Source organism: Schistocerca piceifrons, chromosome 2, assembly GCF_021461385.2.
Source record: "Schistocerca piceifrons isolate TAMUIC-IGC-003096 chromosome 2, iqSchPice1.1, whole genome shotgun sequence".
NCBI lineage: Eukaryota > Metazoa > Arthropoda > Insecta > Orthoptera > Acrididae > Schistocerca > Schistocerca piceifrons.
Window position 1 is genome coordinate 450,394,716 of NC_060139.1, and position 21,238 is coordinate 450,415,953.

The 21,238-nt window shown below is 39.6% G+C and overlaps 1 protein-coding gene across 1 annotated transcript in view; it reads right to left on the reverse strand.

The window, feature by feature from the left end:
* Positions 1-21,238, reverse strand: part of LOC124777651 (phenoloxidase 2-like) — a 175,253-nt gene that overhangs the window by 24,275 nt on the left and 129,740 nt on the right. The window contains exons 9-11 of the mRNA XM_047253131.1: positions 19,673-19,861; positions 3,446-3,581; positions 2,100-2,323 (exon numbers count right to left, since the gene is read on the reverse strand). Coding sequence (XP_047109087.1) covers positions 2,100-2,323; positions 3,446-3,581; positions 19,673-19,861 — 549 coding nt within the window. The remainder of the gene's footprint in view (positions 1-2,099; positions 2,324-3,445; positions 3,582-19,672; positions 19,862-21,238) is intronic.

Sequence of the window (21,238 nt, forward strand, 5' to 3'; positions counted from 1 at the left end):
TGTAATATGGAATCATGAGGAAGAAGACTTGAATGATTTTCTGGTACACTTAAATAGCATCAACCCAAAGATTAAATTTACTATGGAGAAGGAGAAGAATGGGCAACTTAACTTCTTGGATGTATCAGTTATCAAACGGGCGGATGGGACCTTAGGACATAAGGTCTACAGGAAAGGTACACATACCGATCGCTACCTCCATAAGAACTCAAACCACCACCCTAGGCAAAAGAGGGGGGTCATAAAAACACTAGTGGATAGGGCCAATAATATTTGTGAACCAGGCTACTTACAAGAAGAACTAAATCATTTACGAATGGCCTTTGCGAAAAATGGTTATACAAAAAACGAGATTAATCGAGCACTTCACCCAAATAGAAAAATGCCTAAAAATAGGAGACAGCAACAACCATCAGCTGGAAAAGTATTTCTTCCGTTCATCCATAATATCACGGATCGCATTGGAAAAGTACTAGCCAAGTTTCAGGTAGAGACCATTTTTAGACCTACTAAGAAAATTAGTGAATGCCTAAGATCAACAAAAGATGCTCGTCACCCCCTAGCCACCCCAGGGGTATATAAAATTCCGTGTAGTTGCGGCAGGGTTTACATAGGAACTACCAAAAGAAGCATCAATACACGGTTGACGGAGCACAAAAGAAACTGTCGCTTGGGACATATCGACAAATCGGCAGTAGCGGAACATGTTTTTAAGGATGGAGATCACGACATAAAATTTGGTGAAACAAGCGTGCTAGCGAGGACGTCGCACTATTATACACGTATGTATAGAGAGGCAATTGAAATCCACAAACACCAATACAATTTTAATCGTAAAGAAGAAAGATTAAAATTGGATAAGATATGGCGGTCGACGTTGCATCAATCACGTGACAATCGATTGCCTGCAATCGAGAGAACAGACGATAGCCAGAGATAGCTGCACATCGACGCCATGTGACGTGTGGTGGCGCCCCCTACGATCTCTATATAAGCGGCGGCCCCAGCTCCTAGCAGCCAGTCGTCGACTCACCTCGGAAGATGTTCTCCGTAGTTGAGAACGAAACGTCAGGGAGAAGAAGTTCTACAGATCGACCACGGCAACTTATCCCGGAAGAGTTTACTGTTCAGTAAAATTTTTTAAGTGATATGAAGATAGAATGGCAAGCCAGTACCTATGTTCACCTATGGAAAATTTCAGCATCTGGAAACAGAAACTCTCAAGTGTGAAAATTATTGTTCATTATCTTTGGAATTTCTATATTGCTTCTGCAGGGAGGATAGAGGGATTGGTTGAGGAGGGACAGGTCACTCAGACCCTTTGTTGAATATAACCTTGTTTTGAGCATAAGGGAAGACAGACATGAAGTAGAAGACATCAGAGAGAGTAGCAGGTCAAAGATCTTTGACAATCCATTCTCTCTGATGCTTTCTCCTATATGTTTGCCTTTCCTCACAACATGTGGCGTCCTCACACTCTAGAATCTGTGTTACTATTCGCAGTACTTTAAATTTTGCCTTCCGAAGGTTGGTAGGCACTGTCCAACCAGCCTGTTTCCTTGTAATTTAGCAGCTTCCTTAGCTCAATTTGGCTTTTGATACAGTTAAATATGTTGTATTTTTTTAAGATCTGAAGCAGTGTTTTTCCATACTGGTGGAAGTGCTGCAACACTGTCAGCTGATACTGTACATTGAGATAATACTGGCTCTGATGTGAAGAACTGTTGTTTCATTGCATATAAATGGATGCTATTTATAATAACACAGCATTTATTACAGTCATTCCTTGACAGTGACAGATGAACCATGAAAGAGTCGATATAGTAATATTAAGCAGTGCCTGAAAGCCCATATACAAAATGAAAATGTCTGAGATGGAACTCAATAAAACTCTTTCCTTGAATTTCCACTTTTTAACTACTCTTACAGTTTCAATTCTTTCAACTGTTCAACCACATAACAGTCCACTGTTCCAAAGAGAAATATTATTCCTCAATATTATAAAGTGCAACTTATTTTAAAATCTCTGCCATTGCATCAACCAAAAATTAAAACTATCTGTTACTCCAACTACTATTTACTAAACTGGTAATACATACCCTGTCTATGGCATAATCAGATATCATTACAAAGAGATGAGCTGGTAAACCCTCAGGTTTCCCTTTTGGGATCATCAAATGACGAGGCCACCCACAAGAACAGTAGCCACCTGCCTCTTGTGACTGTGGATCAGAATTGTTCAAATTTTTTAATGGACTTCCAACTGCAGCTGTTACAGAAGATTTCTTTGACTCTCTCCAGAACACATTAAGTCCAGTTTTCACTGAAAGGAATTTTCCAGTTTTAAAAATTTTAAATTATGCTGTAATAATTATTGGACACACAAATCTCTAAAACTCTATATAAATGGAGAATATTTTTATAATGAATGTTTTTATCTAGAATTTTCCTGTTTAAAATATTTCTCACTGTGGTGTATCTTCATTTGAGACCCATCCTTTTCTTACTCCTTAACTTCATTCAAATTTCCCCTCTAGTCCAGGATAATGCAATTTTTCAATGTATAGCATATAACTATAGACATTTATTTGTTATTATTGTATAGTGTATAATTATGTGAAGCTGAAACTTCCTGGCAGATTAAAACTGTGTGCCCAACCGAGACTCGAACTCGGGACCTTTGCCTTTCTCAGGCAAGTGCTCTACCAACTGAGCTACCAAAGCACAACTCACGCCCGGTACTCACAGCTTTACTTCTGCCAGTACCTTGTCTCCTACCTTCCAAACTTTACAGAAGCTCTCCTGCGAACCTTGCAGAACTAGCACTCCTGAAAGAAAGGATATTGTGGAGACATGGCTTAGCCACAGCCTGGGGGATGTTTCCAGAATGAGATTTTCACTCTGCAGCAGAGTGTGCGCTGATATGAAACTTCCTGGCAGATTAAAACTGTGTGCCCGACCGAGACTCGAACTCGGGACCTTTGCCTACCAACTGGTAGAGCACTTGCCCGCGAAAGGCGAAGGTCCCGAGTTCGAGTCTCGGTCGGGCACACAGTTTTAATCTGCCAGGAAGTTTCATATCAGCGCACACTCCGCTGCAGAGTGAAAATCTCATTCTGGAAACATCCCCCAGGCTGTGGCTAAGCCATGTCTCCGCAATATCCTTTCTTTCAGGAGTGCTAGTTCTGCAAGGTTCGCAGGAGAGCTTCTGTAAAGTTTGGAAGGTAGGAGACGAGGTACTGGCAGAAGTAAAGCTGTGAGTACCGGGCGTGAGTCGTGCTTCGGTAGCTCAGTTGGTAGAGCACTTGCCCGCGAAAGGCAAAGGTCCCGAGTTCGAGTCTCGGTCGGGCACACAGTTTTAATCTGCCAGGAAGTTTCATATCAGCGCACACTCCGCTGCAGAGTGAAAATCTCATTATGTGAAGCTGTTTGATGGCATACTTACAATGTACTGTAAACTTGTCCATCTCAATGAACATATTTTTTTGTTCTCGAAACAGCATTGGGCGTCCTTGTTCATTGAATTTTGGAGCCAAAAATATTCTTACAGTTCCTGTTCGAGGTGGTCCTGAGTTGCTAACCTAAATTAATGAAGTTTATATATTTATTTGTCCTCTGATTCTTTCTTGTGCAAGACATGTATGTGGTGTGCACAGATCATGCATTATGACACTGAACAAGTAACAGTATGATGATAGTTCTGACATGAGGTGATGTGATGAGACACTACAAAACATGATTTTCCATCTATATTATTTATTACAATGCTATCTTAGTTTCACGCCACACTCAAGTACATACAAAATAAGTACCTGTTTGGAATAGTTACAGATTACAACTTATTACAAGGATATTACAGTTGAACATTTCCATCAGTTCTGCAATCAGAATTCATATTTCTCTGATGCTTATGGACGAAAACTTCAGATATAGTGTAAAAATAATGATTAAGGAAGAATTCCAAAGACAGAGACTTTGCATTTTTTTATTTTTTTATTTTATTTTATTTTATTTTTTATTTCTCATAGCAGACTGTTGTAAAGCTGAATGCCTTGATTAAATGGTGAATTTTAAATGCTAAAGTAGGTATAGTTTGAAAGTGAAGTTGAATTTTCTGTCCTGCACCATGATCATGGACATTCACATTTTTATTGAATTTTCCACTGCTGCTTTTTATAAACTTACACATTTATCTATGTAGAGACTCAAGCGATTAAATGAGTGATTTTTGGAAGAGAGGTCTGCAGATGTCAGTTGTCTTTAGACTGTTCATTACTTTCAAAGTTCTATTCTGAGTGAGGAGACTGTCCAAGCTATGTGGAAAGTCTCATCAGAATTTGATACTGTACCATACTACACTATGAACCTGTGCATAGTAGACAGTGCAAAGAGTCTCTGGAATTGTGCAGTACGTAAATATGGATAAGGCATAGCACACATTATTCAGCTTACTATTAGTTTTGCCGCATGGTATGAACATTTTGGAAAATGAAAACTTACTCTGTTAGAATCAATATGGATGCCGCCAAAAGCTCTGTTGTTAAACTCAATGCCTCCATCATCCTTGTGACCAAAGACTCCATAGATATTGGCACTTAGTTTGATATATTACACCTCAACTTCAGAAAAGCCTTTGATACAGATCAATACTCTCATCTGTTAAACATAGCTATGAGCTTATACAGTATCAGACCAGCTTTATGATTTGATTCTAGTTGAGAGGAAATAGAGAAGACACAAAGAAGAGTGGAATGTTCATAATAAGTCCTTTCATAAGCTTGACAGAGTGATTGAGATAATCACCGTACTATATGAGAAGTGTCATGCGAGGGTTGGAACTTAAATAGTGGCAACTATTTGTTCACAACTAAAACAAAAGAGTTACATGTTTGCACCTGTTACTGTCCTTCAGAGTAGTCACCAGCATTGTGTAGAACCCATTGCCAGCTATGTGGAAGGTGTAGTAAACTGTTAGCAAAGCCTGTTCTGTTGATGGTGCGAATGGAGCAGTCTACTGCATCTCAAATCTCTGGAACAGTTGTGAAGTGAATGCCATGAAGTGGTTACTTCATCTTTGGAATCAAATCAATGTCAGAAGGACTTAAGTCGGGGAGTACGGCGGATGGTACAGTACTTCCCAGTCGCATCAACCAAACAGAGCAGCCACAGCTTGTGCTGTATGTGCCTGCGTGTTGTCATGCAAAATGATGGGTGGGTTGCGCAGAAAGCGTTGCCGCTTCTTTTGCAAAGCTGGTCACAGATGATGCTCCAAAAATGAACAGTAATACTGTGCATTGACGGTCTGCCATGGAGGAATGTAATGTGTTAGGATAACACCATCACAGTCGTACATGAGAATCACCATAACTTTAGTCCGCGCCATTCGCACAATCAACAGAAGAGGCTCTGCTAACGATATACTATGCCTTCCACATCACTGGCAATGGGTTATACACAATGCTGGTGACTTCTTTGAAGGACAGTAACAGGTGCAAACATGTAACTCTTTTGCATCAGTTGTGAATAAATAGTTGCCACTATTTAAGTCCCAACCCTTGTACATAATGGAGAGGTTTACTGTTAAAATTCTGAGACACTGCATTTCAAGAAGACTTGTTCAAAATTTTACTTTGTCCCATGTACTTCTTATGAAATGAGCGTTATGGCAAAGTCAAAGAAAAAAATGGCAATACCAAGAAGGAGTTGTGCGACATAAACAAAAGTTGGTAGGTGTGTTTCTATACCTGAGAGATGGTGTCTATGTGAATTTCACACCAGTCACATAAGACTGGTGCTAGTAGTACCACCATAAGAATCCAAATTGGTCTGCTTTCAACACACACTGTAACGGTTGTGAACAATAGTTACCTTTGAAACTGGATGTGGTGAGTTGATGTTAGTTGAAAATACCTTTAAGGTGACCAAGATACCATTTTTTGAATGAGGTCATGTAATAGGGCTATGAGAAACTGGATGTTCCATGTATGATATTGCAGAAAGACATGGCAGGAATGTAGCCACTGTACATGATTGCTAGTGGCAGTAGCCGCAAGAATGTGCAGTCACAAGAAGACCAGGCTTCAGATGACCATGTGGCACTACCAAGAGAGAAGATCATCATATTCAGCATATGACTCTGTATTTGCTGCAGCAGTTTGAGGTAGCCATTGACATCACAGAGACACAATGAACTGCTACAAATCAGTTATTTCAAGGACAGCTCTGAGCCAGATGGACAGCTCTGAGCCAGATGTCCTGAAGTGTGCATTCCACTGACCCCAAACGACTGCCATTTGCGACTTCAGTGGTGTCAATCAAGAGATCATTGGAGGGCATCGTGGACATCTGTTGTGTTGTCCAGTGAAAGCTGGTTCTGCCTGAGTGGCAGCAGTGGCCATTTGTTGGTTAGAAGGAGGCCACCCACACAGATGTAGTCCCAAAATTTCATCACTCCTCATTAATTATTTTTTGTGTGTTATGATGTTTTTTCCATCAGTGTAATAATAATACAAGAAGCAATCTCTGATAGATGCTGAGTTGTGGTTTGTTGAATATAGTGGTAGAGCAAGTAAGATTGTGAAATGTACCACATCTCACAGCTAGTGGAGTCATTTATTATGACATGAAACTTCCTTACTTGTTATTAATTGTTACAATTTACTAATTAATTCACAATTTAAATCCCTTTGCAGACCCACATAGTCTGTCTTGTCAAGAAATTTGAACTCTGTTGTTATTTTGGTGCACAGGTGCATGTAGCAAACATCACGATGGAATTTCACTGCTGCATTGAAACACAGTGAGATGGGATTATGCCACTTGCAATCATTCTGCTCTTTTAAATATTTTTTCCCTTGTCATTCAGCTGATTATACTGATACAAGTATGGTATATATCATGAATACACAAAATGATTAAGTTCTTCTTTATGCAGTAATTTATGTAATCTCATTACTCGTATCAGAATTTAGCAACTGCTGAGACTAGTAGTGTATTTAGTTTTGTTTAAAATCTTGTTAACTGAGATAACTGCTAATTTAACTCATTATAGTAGCATGCTGTACAAAAATTAGTACGAACTAATCAATAGTTATGAGAGGACGGACACTGCTCATTAGAAAGTCCGGATTTCATTCCTTCTGGAACCTGTGGAATGTTCAGAGAATTTGATGTCTGTTTTGTTGACCTTGCAGTTAAACTGAACAAAAATTAGATTTCATGTATGATTAGATGGTGGAGCAAGCAGCCAAAGTAACTGTGAACCAAAACAACACTCAGTTGGGGCATCCGTAGCTGTGGTAGTTCATTTTATAGCACGAAATCTGCAAACAGCTCTGCCTTGAGCCAATTTTTACTAAGACACTACTGGTTTTGTGGCTTATAGACACATTATCAGCAGCATATAAAAATGAAAGCATGGTAAACAACATATTAGAGAATATAGAAGGCCCACCCTTCATAGTTAAAACCATACTGTCCGTAGGGCAGATACTCAATGAATAAAATGTTAGGTGACAGAAAATATCCTACACCATGTAACACGGATGCATCAGGAAGTCAGCATAATTATCCCCTACAAAAATTATGGTTTTAACTATGAAGGTTGGGCCTTCTATATTCTCCACCATGTTTTTTCCATGCTTTAATTTTTATATATATCTGATGGTGTGGCTATAAGGCATAAAACCAGTGGTGAATTACAGAAAATTGGTTCAAGACATAGTTGTCTGTGCAGTTCTTTCTATTAAAAAAAGTAAAAAATAAAAAATTGTGAACCCATGTATTGGTAGGGGGCTTCACTAAACTTATAATGACCACACTATTTGGTGAACAGTGCCTTCCCCAGCTGCATGACTTCATTCTTCTTCTTTATTTATTTATTTATTTATTTACATCCTGAATCTTTGTGGTACATATACCATACCTTAGATGTTGGACAAAATGATATTACATTAATATACTGTTACATTGGTGTATACATTACATTTATAAATCGTTACATTTTAATATTGCTATATTGTTACATTACATTTTTATATTGTTACAACCAACTTATTTTTCAAGATACTGTGTTACTGAGTAAAAACAGTTTTCCAAGAGATATGATGTTACAGATTTTTTAAAGCTATGGATTTTGTTTATGGCCTTTAGGTTACTTGGCAGCTTATTAAACAAATGTGAACCTGAGTGATATACACCTTTCTTGCACAGTGTGGTATAACAATGATGGCTGTGTATGTCACTATTTGCCCTTGTATGGTGTTCATGTACAGATTTATTTTGAATAAATACATTTCCATTTTTTAGCATGCTTTTTTTAGGAACATTACAACTTCTAGTATATAGATACATGGTAGGGGTAGAATCCCCAGTTCTTTAAAGAATGGTTTGCATGATTTTCGGCTGTTGGCATTTTTCATTACCCTCACAATCTTTTTTTTGTTTCTGGAATGTGGTTATGCAATGAGGAGAATTTCCCCAGAATATGATGTCATATCTTAATAGGGAGTGTATGCAAGCATAATACACTGCTCTAACTGTTTCAGGACTTGTGTTGTTCCATATAATCCTCATCGCATAAGTCATTTTGGATAGTTTAGAATTTAATGAAGTGATGTGGGAATTTCATTTAAGATTGTCTTGTAAGTAGATGCCAAGAAATTTTGCTTCAGTGACACTGTTAATTCCTTGGTTTTCCATTGACATGTTTGGTTTTAATGGGTTTTTATTTTGTTGTGTATGGAAATGTAAGACGATTGTTTTTTGAGGGTTTATCAGTAATTTATTCCTCATAAACCACTCTGAGACATTTTCACTTGTGACTTTAGCATTTAAAGTTAGAGCCATTTCATTTTCACCTTCAATTAATATGCTTGTGTCATCTGCAAATAGCACTGGTTCAGAGTGTTGAACGTGTAGGGGGAAGTTGTTTATGAAAATTAGGAATCACTTGTCCAACTACCCTCTCCATAGATTATAAGAGAAACTGTAATCATTTCTTGCAGTGTTTGATTCTACATAATATAAAATTTACAGAAAGGCATTTCTGGCATTGAGAAGCAACTGAAACAGTTGAAAATGAGTAAGTTGTCAGGTCTAGATTGAGTTCCAATTCGGTTTTACAGAGATTAGTCTACTGTATTGGCTCCTTACTTAGTTTACATTTATTGCAAATCTTTCACCCAGTGCAAAGTTCTAAGCACGTGGGCAAAGTGCGGGTGAGGAGTAGCAGGCAGATTTCATATTTTAGATTTCTAGAAAGTGCTTGAATGGTGCCCTCTGCAGACTTTTCACAGAAGTTGTAGCATACAGAATGGGTTCCTGATATGTGAGAGGATTGAAGGCCTTTCTTGTAATAGAATCTAGTATGTTGTCCTCAACAGCAAGTGTCCAACAGATACAGGACTGTCTCAGGGAAGTGTGAGAGGACCACAAATGATGACACAGATAAGGTGAGCAGCAATCTGAGAAAGTTCGCAAATTATGTGAAGTATACGGGAAAGTATCATCACTGAGTGACAGAATGATGTAAACAGGATTTATATTTGGTATAATGAATGGCAGCTTGCTCTAAATGTAGAAAAATGTAAGTTAATTCAGATGACTAGGAAAAACAATCCTGTAATGTTTGAATACGATAGAAGTGGTGTGCTGCTTGCCTCAGTTCCATTAATTAAATATCTAGGCATAACATTGCAAAGCAATAATAAATGGAACCAGCTCATAATGATGGTAATAGGGAAGGTGAATGTCAAGTTTGGTTTATTGAGAGACTCTTAGGAAAGGGTAGCTCATCTACAAAGGAGACCACATGTAGAACACTTGTAAAATGTTGGAGTGAAGGAAAACATGAAAGCAATTCAAAAGGTTTCTGCCAGATTTGTTATTGGAAGGTTCAATCAACAGGTGAGTATTACGGAAATGCTTCATGACCTCAAATAGTATCCCTTGGGGAAGATAAGTTTCTTTTTGTGAAACACTTTACAATTGACTGCAGAATGATTATACTGCCACCAATGCACATTTTGCGTGGATTTTGAAGCCAGAGGAGAGAAATTAGGGCTTGTACAGAGGCATATAGATAGTCATTTTTCCCTTGCTTCATTTGTGAGTGGAATACAAGGTATCCTCCACCATATTCCACATGGTGGCTTGTGGTATACGTTTGTAGATGTAGATGTACTCATATATTGACATTTACCAAAGACATTCACAAAGATAAATGACTATGTGTTGTAATAATCTTGTGAATGTTGGGGTGGGGGAAAATATTCATAGACTGGCATATTGATATTTTATGATCTTGGTAGCATCACCATGGGCTGTATCAGAGCTGCTAAACACTGTTGCATGGAATCACAAAGTGCCTCAATATGCTGCCGGGGAATAATCTGCCATGCGGTTTGGGGGTGCATCCACAAATTATGAACTGTGGCTGCAGAAGGACTTGATCTACTGTGTGAATAGCTTTAAAACATGCAATTTTAAACTTCGGGTTTCGTTTTGATGTCTTCTGTTGTCTCATTACACTGGGTGATGAGTGACTGGATAGATGCCTTTGACATGCTTAGTGATTTTATGTAGGATCAGAATTCTCTTGGGCTCCCAGAAAGATCCTTTGCTAAGGTATGCTGGTTGAAGTCTTTTTTCAGATGCATGAATTTCTATTAACTTGTGCCTTTTTACTTTTCCACATTATTTTTTGAGCCAAGCGTGCAACAATCTGTGCTTCCATTACAACTGCATTTTCATGTCAACAATATGGACATCTGCTTGTTTCTATAAGTGATCAGTAAGTTTATTGTGTTCAGTGCCTGTGGAATCAAAAACCACCTCGTGGCGTTCAGCCAGCAGAAGCCATATGTGAAAGTGCACTACAAACATTTTGCCACTTTCATACTGATTAGTAGGTTATTGAAAGTGTGTGCCTGTGATTAACATTCTGCGTGAGATCTGAGAGCAGTCATTGTGTTGCTGCAAGTGATAATAAGTGTGGAAACACATAACTAAACTCTGTGTTGAGTACATTATTTGAGAATTTGCCATGAAACTAGATTCCAGCAATATGACACAGATATCTTACAATGACCTGCTGAGTGCAAACATGAAATCACATGTAAGCCACACTACTAGTTTGAAAAAGTGAAACATCAAGACCAATAAATGTGATCACAATGAAATTTATTCCATTGGTTGGGGAGTTGACACAATGCAAATAATTAGCATTACAGACCCGTAAATGCACTATGACTGTGAAAATTCAGTATGTAGTAGTGTCACCAAGTGCTGCAATCAGAGCCATTAGACGTCAGTGCAGGGAATCAAAGAGTGCCTGAGTATGCTGCTAAGGAATACTCTGCCAAGTAATTTGTAGGTGCATCCACAAAACATCAATTGTTGCTGCAAGAGAACTTGAATGAACAAGATACTAACCAACCATATCCCAGACATGTTCGATGGATGACCTGTCATGTGAACAGGCAGGTCAGGGAAGCAGAGGTACCCATCATACTTTGAAGAAGCCTTGCACATTCCTCAGCACATACAGCCAGGCATTATCCTGCTGAAATGTGGCATGTGGAACAGTGTGCAGGACAGGTAATGCCCCAATCTGTAAAATCCTCGTGATTTAGCAGTAGCTGTTCAGATTGTACTCAAGATGTATGAGGCAAGATAGCATGTGCAGCGGTGCCCCAAACAGTCACACTTGGTGTTTGTCTGGTATGCTGCTCAGCAATTCAGTCTGTCTGATTGTGTTCACCACTGCAGCTTTGAATGTGTATGCAGCCATCACTGTAGGACAAGTTGGCACAGGATTTGTCTGAAAACGCTACATTTTGCCACTCAGGATGCCAAAGTTGGCATTCATGTGCCCATTGCAGTTTGTGGCACTATTGGGTTCTGGTCAATGGAAGTGACACAGAGGTATGAGTGTCGCCAGTCTAGCTAGCAGAAGATTCCATCAGACCATCCACACAGACATGTCCACAGCTGTTACAGTGCTCAATGCACTTTCATGCCTGTATTCCTCCCTGTGATGTCTGCAGGGCCTAGTGACTCTTGGTTACACATTTCCACTTTGTTTGATGGCTCCCCAATGACAGCATTTTTTAACACACTGATCTGTCTAGTCATACAAAAGAGGTTGCTGATGGGCCTATATACCTGCTAAACTCTACAATTAATTCACTTATTATTTTTCTGCTGTTTTACATGTCCTCTTAGCATGTTGTGTTGCACACCATTGCTTCTGAGTGTTTTACCTTTTACAATGCCTTAGTGTACATCACAGGATGCCTTTTGTATTACAGAGTTAAAGCATATGATTAAATTGTGTGCATTGATATGTAGAAATTCTCAATGCAACCACTGTTATGGTTATCAGGAATATAGTTGTCATCATGGAAGTCAATGTTAAGGTTTGAGCTCTGTCATTATAACAGTCTGATTCTATGTTGGATGAAGTTTTTGAAATTTCTGTAGTAGATTAGACAGAAATTTTTTAAAAAATTTAGTTAGATGAACCATCTAAGCAGAAGCATAGCAGATCAAGTTATCAAAGCATAATGAATAGAGAGATACCATGTCAACATTATCACTTTTCTTAGTCAGTTCACTGCACCCAATCTGATATCAAAAAGATAGCATGAGTGACAGCAATCAAACAGCACTTCTCATCGGTGGTCATAAAGACAGAAATATAGCATATATGTTTCCAAGTAGTCAACAGAGTCCACCATGCCCACAGTGTTTCAAGACCCATCAATGTAGAGTCCATAATCGCCACGACATGATATATTACAGCTGCAATAAATGAGGCAACATGACAACTGTTTATCATAATCAGATATGGAGCCTGAAGCCAGCTCTGTAAAGTAAGAGTATATGCATCAGCAACTTTGTGCAAGTACATAACAACGAAACCAATGTGCCAAATATATTGATGCTAGCATTTACAATGAGTCACGAACCTGAAACATTCTGGTCCATTAGTGTCACTTATCAATGAAAACATATACTTGCAGTTTATTCACCTGCTTTGCATTCAACTGAAAGATGACTGTAAAATTGTAGTAATCAATCAATTCTATGAATAGTTTCATCACAGTATCTGCTGAATACAAGAAATTTACCCAAAACATAACTTTTGCCACTGTGACTCCTTCTACAGCTGCTAAAATTTTTGGCTGTGATACTTTCACCAATATTTGATTTCTTATTAAAGACCCTATAGTACTGCATCGTGTTCCATATTTTTTAGAAATCTGAATATGCCTTGCCAAGAATTTGCTAACCTACTGGTGCATGTACGTGTGTGTTGACTTTACTGCGTTGGCACTGGAGACAACACTTCATCTACTCTCTACAGTCCTTCTTTGGTTGCAGCCACACGAAGCAGTCTAGAACCACATGGAGCATAGATCTCATACCTGGGTGTCTCAGGCTGTGTAGGGATTCAAATGCTTGCTGTTGGAAGTTCAGAGGAATGTATGGACATGGCTTGGCTGTGGTCACATCACAATACAGTTGCACACTGGCACCAGGAATGCCTATGGGTTGTAGTTGCAATGAAATCCTTGCATCTTGTAACAGGTCTTGCAGCTCTTGGCCTGACCTCTGTGCTTCTGCAAGTGCCACATAGTCCAGTGAAGAGACACTGCCAATGTGAGAGAGACAATCCACCATGATGTTGTCAATCCTGGAAATATGTTGAATGTCCATGGTGAATGGGGCAACGTATAGCAGTTGATTCTGTTGCCTCAGTGAGTAGTTTTGATTATTTTCCTGGAAGGCAAATGTCAGTGTCTTGTGGTCTGTAAATACTGTGAAGGCAAAAGCCTCAACATAAGGATGAAAGTATTTGACAGCCTTGCACACTGCCAGCAGTTCACAGTCTTACATGCTCCATTTCTGTTGCAACATTGTCAGCTTTCTAGAGAAGAAAGCTAGCGGCTACCAGGCCTCATCACATGTTGTTGAGCACGTTGCCTATGCCTGTCTAGCCTGCATCTACAACCACAGCCAACAGTGCATTCAGGGATGCACCAACATGCCGCGTCCACTATCACTTGTTTTGTTTTCTCAAATGCCATGATCATGTCGTCCGTACAGGTAATTGTCAAATAGCCTTTAGCCTCCGGGCTCACCAGTGCAGCTGTTAGCAGCTCTTGAACTTCAGATGCATGTGGCAGATGTCGCTGATAAAAGTTTAGCCCTAGGTAGTGTCTTAATTCCTTGCATGTGGCTGGCTGGGGCAGCTGGTGGATAGCCTCTATTTTGTCCAGCAATGGTTGTGAGTCTGAAGGAGTAATGTGGTGGCCTAGGAAGTCAACTTACAACCGTCCAAAGATACACTTCGCCATGTTCAGCAAAATTCCGTACTCACTTAGTCATTGAAAAACCTCGACGAGATGCTGGCAGTGTTCTTCTGGTGAAGCTGAGAAGACCAAAATGTCGTCCAGCTACGCAAAACAGAATGACAGGCCTTGCAGCACTGAATCAATGAACCTTTGTGAGGTTTGCACTACATTTTGGAGACTGAAAGTCATAAATTGACTTTCAAATAAGCCAAATGGCATAATAATGGCTGTCTTCATTGGCCACCACAATCTGTGTGTAGGCCTTGGTGCAATCTAGCACACTATACACACAAGCACAGCTCAATGCATAGCTGAAGTCGTGGAGCAGAGGTATCAGTTACCTGTCAGGTATTGTGCGGATGTTCAGTGCTCTGTAATACCCACCCTTTATGAGGATGAGGTATAACAGTGAAGACCAAGGGCTGTCCTCTCTGTTTATGGTATCAAACTCAGACTTGGCTATCTTCAAAAAGTCCAGCGCCAGTCAACTTGGTCGGCAGGAGATTAGTGGTCCCTCAGTTGTCTTGATATAGCACACAGTGTTGTGCCTGATGTCCTTTGGTATGCCCAGTGGCTTTTTTAACGCTGGAAGGTCCTTCAATAATGTGACATACTCACTGTCAGTGGCAGTAATCAGCTGGGCAGATTGGTTGGATGCCTGACGCCAGACATCTGAGGCCATAAGCCCGATGGTCTAGTCTACAAGGTAGGTGTTGGTCAAATCTGCCAAACGGTTATAGTACACCAAGAAATCCACTTATATTATTGGGTCTGCCACATCTGCTGGAGTGAAATTCCAAAGGAACACATAGCAGAGGCCAAAATCCAGCTGTATTCCGTGCAAGCCATATGTTACAATGACCGAGTTATTCACAGCCCCAAGGCAGAATGATGTACGCAGTTGGCACTGATGTAGTATCATACATGGGTAAATACATAATTCAGAGCCAGCCTCAATCAAGTACTTACAGCTGGTGTGTTGATTGCTGATGAATAGGCACTATGATGTTGGCCGACAATCTGAGTGATGTTGGCCGACAATCTGATGAAGCGCCTACGTTCAATTGCCACTGGCATTTGGGAACACGCACAGTTTGGTGCAGCATTGCGCAAGTTCCCTCAAATGCCATTGGTACCAGCACACATCCTTCTGTGTATCAGGTGACGGCACAGGTGAGTGGGACACAGCACTGTTGTGGGGGTGTCACATGTATCTTGGCCAACTGCAATCTCCACCAACACTGCAACACGCTACCAGATGGTTAATATGCTGTGTCAGTTGATCAACCTTCACTGCTAAAGCATCATACTCAGCTCATGCTACTGTGATGGCCTATACCATAATAGGTGCATGTGAGGCAGCATCCAGCACCTTGTCATCCAATCCTGCCACAGAGTCTAACGACATCTCTGACTGCATCGTGATAATCACCTTGATAGATGGAGGTAAACGACTGCTCCAGATCATACATCATGATCTGATACAGTACCAGCATTAATTTTACTTCTAAGATGCTGCAGATACTGTGAAGGTATTTGGGCCCCAATGTCATCTTGAATATATATCTGACGGATGCACTCTTCTTTTGATGCCGATATGCGGTGGATCAGTTCCATCTTCAACTGTTCGTATGCATTAACTTCAGGTGGTGCGATGATGATATCTTGCACTTCTGCTGCATATTGCTACTTCTAATCTTACCCTCCCACACATCACCAGTAAATTTTCAGTCTCTTCATTAGTTTCGAAGCTTTGAGAGACGTAATATATACAAAAATGGCTCTGAGCACTATGGGACTCAACTGCTGAGGTCATTAGCCCCCTAGAACTTAGAACTAGTTAAACCTAACTAACCTAAGGACATCACAAACATCCATGCCCGAGGCAGGATTCAAACCTGCGACCGTAGCGGTCTTGCGGTTCCAGACTGCAGCGCCTTTAACCGCACGGCCACATAATATATACAATTTCTTTTTTTTACTTATCTTCATTTTCTCATTGTTGGCTGCAGGGCATCTAGGGGTAGATTCTTGAGGCTGCAGTTTTGACTTTGTGGGTTCCAATTGACATATTAACTGATGAAGTACTTTCTGTTTTTTTGTATTTTATCCCATTCTTCTACATCACACTGACTTCACAATCTCCATTTTCATAAAACCAAGATTTACATTATTATTGCCAAAATGAAAAACACATCTATTTCCATCAGGGGCATGCCCACCACTACTCACTCATTCTGCAGTAGTAATACATTCCAAAGAGTTTACAAAACAAAAGAGTTTACAATCTTTCTTGACAAAAGAAGAATCATCACCAAGTTATATCACTCAGAAATAAATTTAATAATTAGTGTTGGATTGTGCAATTAATAATATGAATTTTAATAATGCCAGGTATTTCATAATTACAGATATTTCTAAAAGAATAATAATTTAAGATATAAAAACAGGACCAAGTAACTATCAATTGTAACAAATTAGTTTCTTTTTGTACATTTTAACCTGAAATATAATACAACATACAAAAAATCATATGAAATTCTTTTAGTGAAACAGCTGAGATAATTTTAACTTATACAACATTTGAAAATACTCTTTGGTATTGGCTATTTCTATAAGAAAAGGTAATATCAGAGAAGGGTGTCCCATTACATACTCCAATTGGCTCACTGCCAATGCAAATTTAGATGAGTCTCTGGTAAAGTCTGAATAAAAATAAGTTTCCTGTACCTGGGCAAATCATAGTGCCAGATTTTGCAGCCAGGATCGCGATATCCCCAAGGCTAGTCTAGATACTGCTGGGTTAGCTGCTGCTTGATTCTCATTAATTCTTTACTGATGTTACACATGCACAGGCAGGGCAGGTCACATCGGGGTCACTGCTGTAGCCACAGTGTAAATGAATTAGGTCCTGTGATTCTGCCTTGCCTGCTACATAAATAATGCATACACCAGAATATGTTAAACTAAATGATGGAACTTTATTTTTGTGTGCGGCACTAAAGTACAGAGCTCATGATTCCAGTAATGTGCAACAGTCCAGTCGAGGTCAGTGAGCTTCTCGTTCCTAGTGTTACTAAATATGTATAAAAGGAACACACACTACAGAAAGATAGCTAAAAAACATAGAATAATTAACATACAAAAGGTAACTAAAACAAGGAATAAATGATATGCACTTTGCGCGAATAAACCCAGTGCCTCTGGTGGTGCACACGGAACTACTGATGCATGCACAAAAATTTGACCCTCATGCTCTAGCACACACGCACACATACACACACGCACACAAACACACACACACACATGGTAGGCAGTTGTGGGTCAGTACAAACAACAGGATCTTTTTGCTGCAAGTAGACTCACCAGAAAGTAGGTTAATCATTCCTCCACATTTCCATAAAAAACTGCAGCCCAATAGGAGTAGCTTCTCTGCCTAGGCACCCATGAGTAAGCACTCACATTATTGAGTCCATGGCTCAAGTGGTACACAATAATACTTTGAGAGCCCACAACCACACTGGCACAGTCACACCTGGCACCTCTCAGTTCCAAGCAGCAGCCTCCACATGGCGCCAACAAATCAGGACCACTTTTTGCTTCTGCACCACATCCATTGGCTTGTCATATTCATCATCCAATAGTTGCCACCCACTACAGATAGCAGAAGAGAGGCTGTCAGCTGGGAAGTCCTTTGCTTACCTAACATTGGTGAAGATGGAGATGCTTCTGCTGACAGGAAGAAAAGACAGTGTGCTGTGAACACAGTCACAGTTCAGTGGCTGCAACCAGCTCAGTTCACTTCCTATACATACGCCACAGAACACAGTTTTGCGAGTTCCATTCACAAGACTACATTCCAAAGTAGCAGTCGCTATATGCAGAGAACTAGGATAGTTGAACAAGTGTGTGCATGATTATTTTTAGTCTCAGTGACAATATCATAGATTGCCAGGAAACATTCAAGTTATTAGGAAAGGATTACAAACAGTCTTGACCGAAAAACACCAAATGCTGTACTGTACCATCACCACTAATAAATATTATTGATTACTTCTTATTGTGTTGCCACATTTCTATTTTATACCACTCTGTCAAGCAAGTGAGTAATGTGATAGTACTAGTGGGGCAACTGCCTCCCATTTTTTGGATCATAATTGGAATTAACCTTTCTGTTACCATGGATGTTTTGGCTGAACTGATAGTGACAGTCAGTTACAGCATACCAAAACACACACACACACACACACATAGCTGGCCACTCTCAAGGTAATATTCCACCGTTGTCTTGAGATAAAACTGTCAGAAAATGTTTTTGTTTCAAAGACAGGAAGTGAAACTGCTATTACAACAGATGCAGCTTCAGTTGACAGAAATCAGCTTTCCACTAAGATCTTTCCTACCAAAGCCTATCCACAATTATAACTCAGATCTGCAAACCAGACACTGAAAAGACCTGTATGGAAGTGGATCCTACACCAGCTTCCAGTTCACTGCTGTTGCCAACACCTCAACAGAATCCACAGTCCTGCCTCTCCCTATGAAAACCAAGGCCCTCTCAACACATCTCTCAAGTCGAGTGCTGTACAGCAGCTTCCAGCAGTCTATTGTATGGTTATTTTCTGCCACTGCCCAACTCCCCCTCACTGTGATAGCTGAAACATCATCCATGGCATTTCTAATTATTTGAGCTGGTTATAGGAGAAAGTATTTTATATACCTGGGAAAACATTAAAATGAATGTAAAAGTAAATATATTTGGGAAGGTGCCACTGTGACACAGTGCACAACTACATCTCTCAGGTCATCAGTGTTTGGTCTTTTATGAAAGCCCACCGGTATCCAATCAGCTTCAAAAGACCTACACTGTGTTTTGGCTGTCTTTGGGATAAATGCTTAGCCTCTTGCTCCATTATGACTTCAGTTACGGATGTGGTATATGTTTGAGAATGTTTATTGTTAGCCTGTGAATCATCACTTGTTATCAACATGGACTGGCTTGCTTCTTTTTAGGAAAGGGCAGTGTGTTAGTGAACCTTACAATAATTACAGGCTGGAATATTACAGACTACCTTGTGATTAAGATTTTCCTTGTTCTGATAACATTTCCAAAGGTCCATGCAGGAATAGCCTCTTAATTATTGAGTATACATAGCATTTGAACACAAATGTGTAAATAAATTTGGTCACTTTTAAGCCTCTATGGAGGAAATCATTATTCTATGTTGGTCTACACCAATAACAGTTTATTTATTTATTTATTTTTAATCAAATAGGTGATTAGCATAAATAAGAGTTTCAAGTGAACTCACCTGTACTGCAAATAAGTATGGGGCATGCTGCAGATGTGTAATGCGAGCATAGACTGCTCCACCAGGGGCGAAATCAAGACCTCTGGAGAGATCAACATCGCTTTTCTGCCAAAATGTTGTGAATTCATTTTTTATTGAATTTGCTGTTATAAGCTCTATGCCAGATACATTAACACCAGGGAAAGTTAACTGCAAAAGAATTGCCTTTATTAAAGGAAGGAACAACATGCTCTTATTTTAAAAGTTGGAAGTTAATTATTATGCAGTACATCTGATGTGAGATGAGTCAGTTGACTTGCACGAGTTTGAATATTTATGTGTGGAAAATATTGAATTTGATCTCTGTGGAAGTTGAAATATACTATGACTGAGTTACAAGTATTCTTTGAGTACTAAATTATTTCAAAAATAGAGAGAGAATGTTATAAATTCCTGTAACCAGCATTGTTCTTTGGTGAAGAAGGTTTTGGACATTGATGGAGCTGGCAATCCAGAGGAGAAGATAGGCTGTGCAGATCAAGTAAGTCGACCGATGAGAGAGAGGTGTGAATTTTGCTTGCAATCCAACGTCACATTGCTTCTTATCGTCACACATTGTTAGACCATTGGGGATGTGGGTGCACTCAACGACTGTGATATGCCTTTCAAATGATAGAGCACAGCGATCAGTTGTCCTTTTCTTTCAGGTTTTATTAGCAAATCTAGATGTTGGAAAGTGCCTAGCCATTATCACTGCACTATTTCATGGTAGCAATGCATGTCCTAATAGGCCAGTCCCCTGTTCTTTGGGCTGTTGTCACAGCCCATTCAAGACTATGTAGGACTAGTGCCTAGCTGTTATCAATGCACTATTTCATGGTATTAAGGGGCTACTACACTATTAGTAAGCACATCTTTGGTGCTAGTGATAACAGTATATGTTCAAGTGTAATTGCTTATGAGTACAGATAGAAAGTGAATCTATAAGACAACCCACTGGATATGATTGGTAAGGTGGTACGTTGAGGATTGTTATTATAAACATAGCAGGACTGATGATATTCAACTATTGATCAAGGTAACTTATGTCAGTCAATAAGGACACATAAACTTGTGATGTGTTACGATTTTAAGAGTTTAATAATTGAGACATGCAACTTTTCGCTTCTCTGAAACCTGCTTGCCATGGTATTAGAAGACACTCCACCTTTCTAATCTTAACACAACATATTGAAGATGGATATGAGAAATGGCTCATTACAGGTGCTGTCTTTGCCGATCTATCCGTAGCTTATGATAGGATCAACCAATGGCTCCTTCTGAATAAAGTTTATGATATAACTAAAGACTTCACACTCATGTGCAATATTAGAAACCTTCTCCAGAATTATAGATTTTTTGTGGGATTTCAGGGTAAGAAAAGTAGATGCAGAACTCAGAAAAATGGGCTACCACAAGGCAGCATGCTTGTGCCGCTAGTATTCAACATCTGTACCAACGATCAACCTATACCTGAAGGAACTCAAAGCTTTATTTATGCTTATGACTGCACTATCACTACTCAGGCTGACTGTTTTGAGACTATAG